The sequence below is a fragment of the Triticum urartu genome, chromosome 1 (assembly GCF_003073215.2).
Source record: "Triticum urartu cultivar G1812 chromosome 1, Tu2.1, whole genome shotgun sequence".
Taxonomy (NCBI): Eukaryota; Viridiplantae; Streptophyta; class Magnoliopsida; order Poales; family Poaceae; genus Triticum; species Triticum urartu.
The window spans coordinates 450,011,076-450,019,512 of record NC_053022.1 but is presented as its reverse complement, the minus strand read 5'-3'; the positions used below and the strand labels follow the sequence as shown (position 1 = coordinate 450,019,512).

Below are 8,437 nucleotides of genomic sequence, written 5' to 3'. Positions count from 1 at the left end.
GGCCAGACAAGGTAGAAGCCTCAATATGATATGAAGACATGTGGAAGATGGCGGCGACGACACACGAGTGCGTCTGACCGGATTGTGTCCCAGACCCGGTATGTGGCTCGGTTGGGGCTTCCGAATGAGTTTCGGCTTCCGGGTTTTGATGTTAGGCTTAGGTGAGTGGTTTGGGTAGTGGCCCAGCTAGCACCCCTTCATCATATTGGATAGGAGTAGCGGCATATGTTGCCAAGATGGTGGATTCAGGCACATTGTTGTAATACTTTGTAAGGTCCTCAAGAATAATCAATAAAGTGGCCGTATGCATTTCCCAGATGCAGAGGCCGAGGGTCATCCTCCTTTTCTAAAAAAAAAATCGTTCTGTAGGCCGGTTTGGATCTAGGTTCCTATTTGCATGCTTTCTTATATAAAATGAGTTGATGAATGATGCTCCACTTCTGTGTGCATCGATCGATGCAGAGGCTAAAGGTTGTGTCTCTGTTTCAAGAATACAGTTCACCTTGATTTACCATTCATGGGACAGTATGAAGATTCACATAACCCACTAACGATGGATAGCAATGACCGTGGTTCAGCAGAATATTGTCGAAAGGGGCACTGTTTTCAGTCCCGGATCGATGATGCAGAGTTTCCTGATTCTAAATTTCTAACACCAAAAGAGGATATATGTACTACAAGCCTTGCAAATGACTCATGTTCCTCTTATCTGTTCTTTGGACAACATGGTGCCAAGTTACATTTGTTTGCTGGAACCTGTTCTTACATATGTTTGTTGATTATTTATTTATTTATGCCTTACAGCAGCTTACTAGTACATATTTCTTACAAGAGGTTCGTTACAGTTTCTTTGGACTCTTACAAGATCCAAGCCTAGACAAATCTCTATTACCACTCCTAAATAACTTGGTCCTCTTCACACTTCACATGTCATACACCACAGCTGCGTAGTCCTGGAGAACCGAGCTGGTTTCAGGGGCGAAGTCCCAGCAGTGCACAGGGGACTTGCCCTGATCATAGCTCCACCAGTCCACACCCCCTTGCTGCGTGACGACGCTGTCGGTCGTCGTCGTCGTCGTAGTGCTGTAGAGAAGCTCCTGAAGCTCGGCTTCGATAGTGACCATGTTGGAGTTGCCCGCGCTCGACGGCGAGGCCAGGCCGTCCGCGGCGGCTGTCATCTCCAGCTGCTGCTGTCCGCCGAGGTGCTGATCGTTCAGAGAGCTGGACTGCCCCTGCTCAGCAGCTACTGTTACATCCAAGCTGCTGCTGCGGCTGCTGTTGTTACTGTAAGTGGCGGCTATCTGATGATGGCTGCCAGGCTGCCACAGGTGCAAGGGGTTGTTGTGGTTGCCGATGCTGCTGAGGGGGTTCTGCATTTCCTGCAGCTGCATGCAGAGCTGGATCCTCTCCATCGCCGACGCGCTCAGCGGCTGCTGCTCGCCGTCGTTGTTGGCGCCGTCCAGCTCGCCCTGGCGGTGTTGCTGCGTGCCGGTGCCGCGGTCCTTGCGGCGGCCGCCGAGGAGCCGCTTCTTGAGCTTGGTGTTCCAGTAGTTCTTGACGTCGTTGTCGGTCCTTCCCGGCAGCTGTGCGGCGATGATTGACCACCTGGTTGGTTAATCATGGCGCACCGGATTAGCACAAACATTTGTGTTGCGGTTTGTGGAGACTAACATTAGTGGGTTAGTTTGGTGTTTGTATGTGTACCTGCTTCCGATGCTAATGTAGAGCTTGCAGATGATGCTGTCCTCCTCTGGGGTGAAGTCCCCGTGCTTTATGTTGGGCCTCAGGTAGTTGAGCCACCTCAGCCTGCAGCTCTTGCCGCACCTCTTCAGCCCTGTTAAGTTCCCACGCAGATATGTAAACTTAGTTATCCACAAATGATTGATGAAAAATGCCTGGAAATTCCAAGATGAGAAAAGCTAAAGATGCTTGGATTATGAACATATATCTAGGGAGATAATTACCAATCTTGTGTGGCAGTGCAATCCAGTTGTTGCCGGTGCCACGCTCCTCAATGTAGGCCTTGAGCATCGCGTCCTCCTCCGGCGACCATGGCCCCCTCTTCACCGTCGCCTTGTCGCAGCACGGCGCCCTCCCCATTGAAGTTGTGTGTGTGTGTGAGAGCCTGTGTTGTGTTGTGTTTGCCTTGCGTTGTGAGTTGATTGGGTTGAGTTAGTTTGGGTGATGTGGGATGCGCGGGAGGAGGGATTTATAGGAGCAGATGAGAGGGACTGATAGAATATACGGATATGGTTTGACTCGGTGATATGCGCTGCTGATGACATGACACCTGCCGGCGCTTCTCGTGTACTCCTACTTTGGAAGCCCTTTTATTGTTGCCTTGGCCGGCCACCTATGCTGCTCATGCAGAAAGTGTGTGCTATGATTTCTGTTAATCGCTAAGAGGCACTGGAATCAAGGCATCGAGTCACTGAGCAGACGGGGAGTGTAACACCACCTGTACGTTGAAAACCAGCTCCTGTGAACGTAATTAGATTTACTAGTAGGAATGTAGGGTCTAGAGTGTAGAGTGACCACTTTACCGCATCAACGAAACACGCCCAAGGATAAGAATGTAATGCAATCTCCTCATTTCCTGTTTGTCTCCGAGCATCCTTTAGAATCACATGGCAAGGAGATATGCATGACTGCAATGAGCTAATCAATCCATTTTGGATCAGTCCTTGATGCAACCCTCGGCTAGTGAAAGGTACTCCCTCCGTTTCAAAAATATAAGGTGTATTAATTTTCAAAAGTGGCTACATGCATCGTTCAGATACAGAGGCCAGGGGTCATCCTTCTTATTTTTTTTCAAAAGTTAACTTTTTACGGTTTGACAAAGTTTATAGAGGAAATAGTCAACAACCACGATAAAAAATCACTATCATTAGATTCATCATGAAATGCATTTTCATATTTCGTTTACTTCATATTGTAGGTGTTCATACTTTTTCTTAAAAACTTGGTCAAGCATAGAAGGACGGCGGCAACGAGGCCTGCCGGATCTAGCGTGATGCACTGGTTGTTGGCTCGATTGTGGGGAGGTTGTGCGAGACGCGGCACTCCTCCGCCTCACCATGGCCGGTGAATGCCAGCAAGACCAAATCTGGCTCGACCGAGGGCCGGATTGAGGCCATTGTAGGATGGCATTTGGGCGGTGCGAGCACAGCTAACATCAGCGAGACAACAGTGCATCAATGATCAGAAGTGATGCGATGGCGTCTTCCTTCCAATGGTTTCTTTCTTGTCAAACTAGTTCTGTGCGAGCACTTGTAAGCGGGACCCACCTGTCAGGAATAATGTCAATGGAGTCAAATAATGGATTAAAGCAAGCTGCAATGGATTACACCAGTCGGTGTTTTGCGTAACAAACCCAAAGAGTAGATGTTCTGTGCAAAAGCAACCCCAATAGTTGATGGTTTGTGCAATTTCATGATGACGACTATGGTGGTTGACGGAACGTTGTATTATCTCCGAGGGTATACTCACAATCTAGCCTTCTAGCTTGACCAAGCAGCATCCACGTCTGTGCATCATTAACTTAATGAAGGTGTTGGTTTGAAGCTCTGCTTCAGGGCGATAGCCATTGATCTGACGTGCGAGTGGCGATTCCTTTTTCCAGGCATTGACACATTGTCTTAGATGTTACGCCCTTAGTTATCTTCCCAAATGTTGTATTGGTTAGCAGTCATAGAATTTTTGGTAGGATTTTGGAGATGTTGCCACGAGACATGTCCTATGTTGATGGGCAATGGCCTTGGGTTTTCTTTTCTATGTTTTAAATGATTTGTTGGCATTGGGTTCAATGATAAATAATATATAGATTTGTGCATCAATCGCCATGCCGAGGGTTTTCCACCTTGTCGAAAAATGTGCAAGGGATAGCTTATGTCGTAAAATCTCATCTTAGACAATCTTTACTAATGCCAGTAAATTTACTGTTGTAACATGTAGAAAATATGCGCTCAAACCTACTAATATGTAAAGAGGAGAGTTCATGGCAGTCCCAAATGGAGCCTAGTTCTCACTCTCTTTCTTGATTTGCCCCATGTTATAGACAAGCCAAAATTCCAAACATTTATATCAGCTCAGATTTTCAATATATTGTGACCTCATAAAATCAGTGTGTTATCTTTGAACAAAACACTCCTGCTCCTACATGAAACTACAGATCAAGTGCCACTCAATTATTACCATGGGAGACAAAAGTGCATAGCGTCACCAATAATGTACCTACCAAGTACTCCCATACACTATGGGAGTACTTTGGAAGGACAAGTGTACTCTACAATCCATATGCCGCGTAAAGAGATAACAATTCAAGATTGTGACCCTAGACTAGTCCAAGTCCTCCATGCAGTTATTTCTGTACTACCCCTCCTCCCAGGTCAAGAACCCTAACTTGGGCCGACTGGACCATGGTGGAAAGCAGGTACATAGTACTAGGCTGACCTGCCAAAAGTCCATGGGCAGTTGTAACTGACAATGCAGCCGCATCCTTGTGGATGGTGTCATCCATTTTGACCCTCAATAACAATAGTACAGAAGAAATTGCCCCTTTCTGTCATGTCAATCCTTACGTGTGCAAGCAATCATGCTGTACTTCAAACTCCTTCTCTTTTGCACACCTATGTGAGATCATGGAAGGCAGTGTTAGAATATTGTGCATGGAGCATGCAACTTTGTGCTTATGTTAGTAGGTCATTGACCTTGTGTGGTTTATGTTCCTCCCTTTTCGCCGGACAAAACAAATGGTCATTGCATCTTGGGGTGGGTGGTCTTAGAGTGGGTTCTTGTTGTGTTCTGATCAAGATACAAGTGAAAGTTATCAAACCTCTAATCCTCATCCAGCCAGCAAATAAAGTGAAAAACAAATAACTGTTCTACTAGCTGCACTTGCTAGAGCTGAACCACACTGTCCGTAGTACTGTCACTTGGAAGCCACATGTACACTTGTTCTGCATGCCATCTCGTCTGAATCTTCTATCTGGTCAGAGAGAAGCAGGCCAGGTCCGGGCATTAAGCGGGGGGAGAGGTACGCTTTTGACCAAGTGTACGAAGTTGTTGCAGCTTCAGTGGCCATAGTAGTATACTGATCTGTATCTTGCCAGCACAACAACAACGAACAATGGTGGAAGAAAAATATCGCATGGCCAACTTGAGACTGGGCGGATCCCAGATGGAGCTTAAGTTAGTAGGAAAAGATGCAGCATCACAACTCTGCCATTAGTCTCCAAGCAGAAGCAGCTCGCTTCGTCTGACGACCATGGAGTAGACTCACCTAAACAACCTGCAAAAACAAGGGCATCTAAGGCCTCCACCAAGATACTCTTGATTAACTAACCAAATTAACTAAGGCTATGCATGCTGCCCCTCTTGATTAATAATCTTTCTTCGGGGATAAGGTTGAGTTGACCACATTATTCGGGGAGGTAAGATAAGCTTGAGTGGTGCTGTTGGCTCATCAAGTTAACTGAACATGAAGAGCTTTAGTGCAAATGAGCAATGGACTATTTTCTTGTCCTAGGAAAAACATTGTGTATGCATGCCTTTTGACTAGCGTGTCCTTGATTGCTCTTTCTTCAGTTATGGATTATTGGCCGTGTACTTGCGTCTACGCGTGAATCGACCATGACATACTCCTGGATTTCTTCTGTCGGGGTTTCTTGGCTAAATTAAGTGCTGTTGGAGGCATTATCGAAGAAAAAGTGTTGTTGGAGGGAAAAGTGGTACTGTCCCAACTTCAGTTTTGCTGCTGGCACAACGTTTGTTGCAAATGAAGTGCCATCAATTTATATATAGCACACTTTCATGTGTCACCCATTTTTTCATAGAAATCCTATTCTGTTTCTTAATTAACCTACATGAGAAGTAGCATTAAAAGCGAACTTTGTTGCGTCTGAAGCACCAAAGGTGAATTTTCTACTCCTATGAACAGTAAATTCGAAAAAAAAAATACAAAACAAAATCAAGCAAATCTGAAATTTCAGGAGATGAAACATGATCAAACATTTGATGCTTTTGCAAAGTTTCAACCACAAAAAACATTGTAGGGGCCCTCACAAAATATATCAGTGCTCAAAGTTCTCAAAGTTTTGTGCACTTTTGAGCAGTGGTTATTTTGTGAGGGCTCCTCGAATTTTATTTGTGGCCGGAACTTTGCAAGAACATCAAAAGTTTGATAATATTTGATATCCTAAAATTTTAGATTTTTTTATTTTGTTTCATTTTTTTATTGACGGTTCACCCGGGTGCACCTACGCCCAGGAGCAACCACGCCCCGCAGCTCTCCCCAAGGGGACAATTGCTCTTCGACGCGGCTTAAGACTTGCTCAGGTGCCGGCTGTAATAAGCTTCTGAGAAACTCAATGAATGATGGAGCCATGGAGGAAGATCAATGGGACTTGCTGCTACGATTGTTGATGATTGCTACCATCTAGCTTGTGACTTCCTTAGCATTAATTTTGTGCTTTGCTTTAGAGAATGAAATGAGGTTGCCCATGAGCTAGCCTAGATGGCCAAGGGCCCATGTTGTAATATTGATGAGCCTCCTGTTGAACTCATTCCTCTCTTACTAGATGGTGTAACTCTAACCGAAGTTCAATAAAGAGAGGGACTTTTATAAAAACAACCTACATGAGAACTACCCTTTTCTAGAAAAGAAGCAATGCAAAACTAGCTATCAAAAGAGAAACATGTTGCGGAACGGTCAGTGAAAAAATATAATAAAAATCATACTAGTCTTCTTCTTCTGCCGATTAATTGCCACTCGCCAGAGACTGAAAATCGAACTGATCACTGAACCAACAGTAAAGGAAAGAGACACCTACAAACACCCTCGCCATATTACCAATCTTAAAGACTACAATAACCGCTTACCGCTTGGAACGAGATCTAGAAATCGCTGAAGAAATACTGGTTGGAGCATCACCCCATGTAGTACATGCTTGCAATCCATCACCACAGGTCCAGGGAGTTGGAGAAATCAAACCATGCTGCAGAACAACACAGAAGAAGATGTCGAAGGAGTCACACCAATAGCCAACCAATCGCTCTCCTTGATAGACGCACCAACTGCTAAGATCCTAGGAGAACTAGGATGTAAAGACAGAAACTCTCACAAACCCATCATTGATATCGGATCGGACATCGTCGAGGTAGGGAGAGACCAGAGAGACCTTATTCCAACATGCCATCGTTGTCACCACCTCGTCGACACCGCCAGGGAAACAATACGTAAGAGAAAGACAAATGAAATAGGTGGGTTCCCACTCCTCTTACCGCCAACAAGGCCGCCGGATAGGAGAAAAGGAGGGGGGCCGAGGCGGCGACTAGGGTTGGAAAAACTTAGTATATGAACCAAACATGCCCTTAACCTCATATGAGGGCAGAGGCCACACATTTGGTTCTCAAGTCAATTCTTATTTTTCCTAATACAAGCATGAGTTTTGTCGAATTATGTGAAGAAGAGGCAAGTAAATCTTAGAGAGTAGAGCTATGCCCATTTCCAATAGGTCAAATAGATCGTTCTTTACAAATTTTAAGCCACCACACCCAAAAGTCATGACAATATGGCAATAATTAGGCTTATGTGAAAGCGAGATATCATACCAATACCATTGTATTTATATTTAAATTGAATAAAGTCTTCGGGTTATTTTTTTGTGTGGGAATCTTTAGGGTTTTTGTTTCCCATCGAATCATTAGGTTATTTTTTGAGGGGTATAGAACAGTTCATTGATCAAATAAAGGTTGGGATCTCATCCACTATTACATGAAGAATACAATCAGGTTGCGTATCTCGCCACTACTCACAAATCTCAGAACCTACAACACGCTTTGCTAGAATATGGGCAGCTCGATTAGTTGAGTGCCTCTTCCAAGTCACTTTGCATCCTTGCCAACCTTGCATCAGAATCTTGATGTCCTCCATGATCGGTCCAGCTGTAGAGAGATTCTTCTCGCTGCCATTGATCCTGCTTACCGCCTCCCTACAATCTGTTTTGACGTGGATCTTTTGGACTCCCAGCTCGCGTCCAAACTGGAGTGCTTTTCGACAAGCCTTCAACTCTGTTATATCCGATTTGCCATTGTCGGGAAAGAAATGAGTTGCAGCACCTTGAAAGGCGTCATCATGGTCAGGAAGGACCACCCCACCTCCTCCCTTTGTCTCGTCTTTTGCCACTGCTCCATTTGCGTTACAGGAGGCTGCCACTTCTCTGGTGGCAGCCTCAGGTTATTGGTAGGCGATGTATGAGTATGTGTGCAGCGTACGTGTGTATGTCTATGTTACTAGTAATAATGTATGTGCAATGCACGTTTATATTAAGCAGGATATTAGTTGCACGTTATATTAGGTAAGATATATCTGTTGCATGTTGGTATTTGGTAAAATATCAATTACTTTTTCGTGGGAATGGTAAGATATTAATTACAT

The 8,437-nt window shown here is 44.9% G+C and overlaps 1 protein-coding gene across 1 annotated transcript; it reads right to left on the bottom strand.

Annotated features, from left to right (window-relative positions):
• Nucleotides 1-688: 688 nt before the first annotated feature.
• On the bottom strand, nt 689-2,202 carry LOC125535368 (transcription factor MYB36-like). Its single transcript, XM_048698424.1, has 3 exons — nt 1,965-2,202; nt 1,705-1,834; nt 689-1,605 (listed from the first exon to the last, which is right to left on the bottom strand). Exons 1-3 carry the CDS (start codon nt 2,098-2,100, stop codon nt 924-926), a joined length of 948 nt encoding a protein of 315 aa, XP_048554381.1. The 5' UTR covers nt 2,101-2,202; the 3' UTR covers nt 689-923.
• Nucleotides 2,203-8,437: the final 6,235 nt, after the last annotated feature.

What these genes read in the sequence shown, in the direction of transcription:
- LOC125535368 (XM_048698424.1), bottom strand. Translation starts at nt 2,100, where the DNA reads ATGGGGAGGGCGCCGTGCTGCGACAAGGCGACGGTGAAGAGGGGGCCA. An exon ending in TGCACTGCCACACAAGATTG is followed by an intron (nt 1,835 to 1,964) that starts GTAATTATCTCC and finishes GGAACTTAACAG; the next exon opens with GGCTGAAGAGGTGCGGCAAG. An exon ending in TACATTAGCATCGGAAGCAG is followed by an intron (nt 1,606 to 1,704) that starts GTACACATACAA and finishes TTAACCAACCAG; the next exon opens with GTGGTCAATCATCGCCGCAC.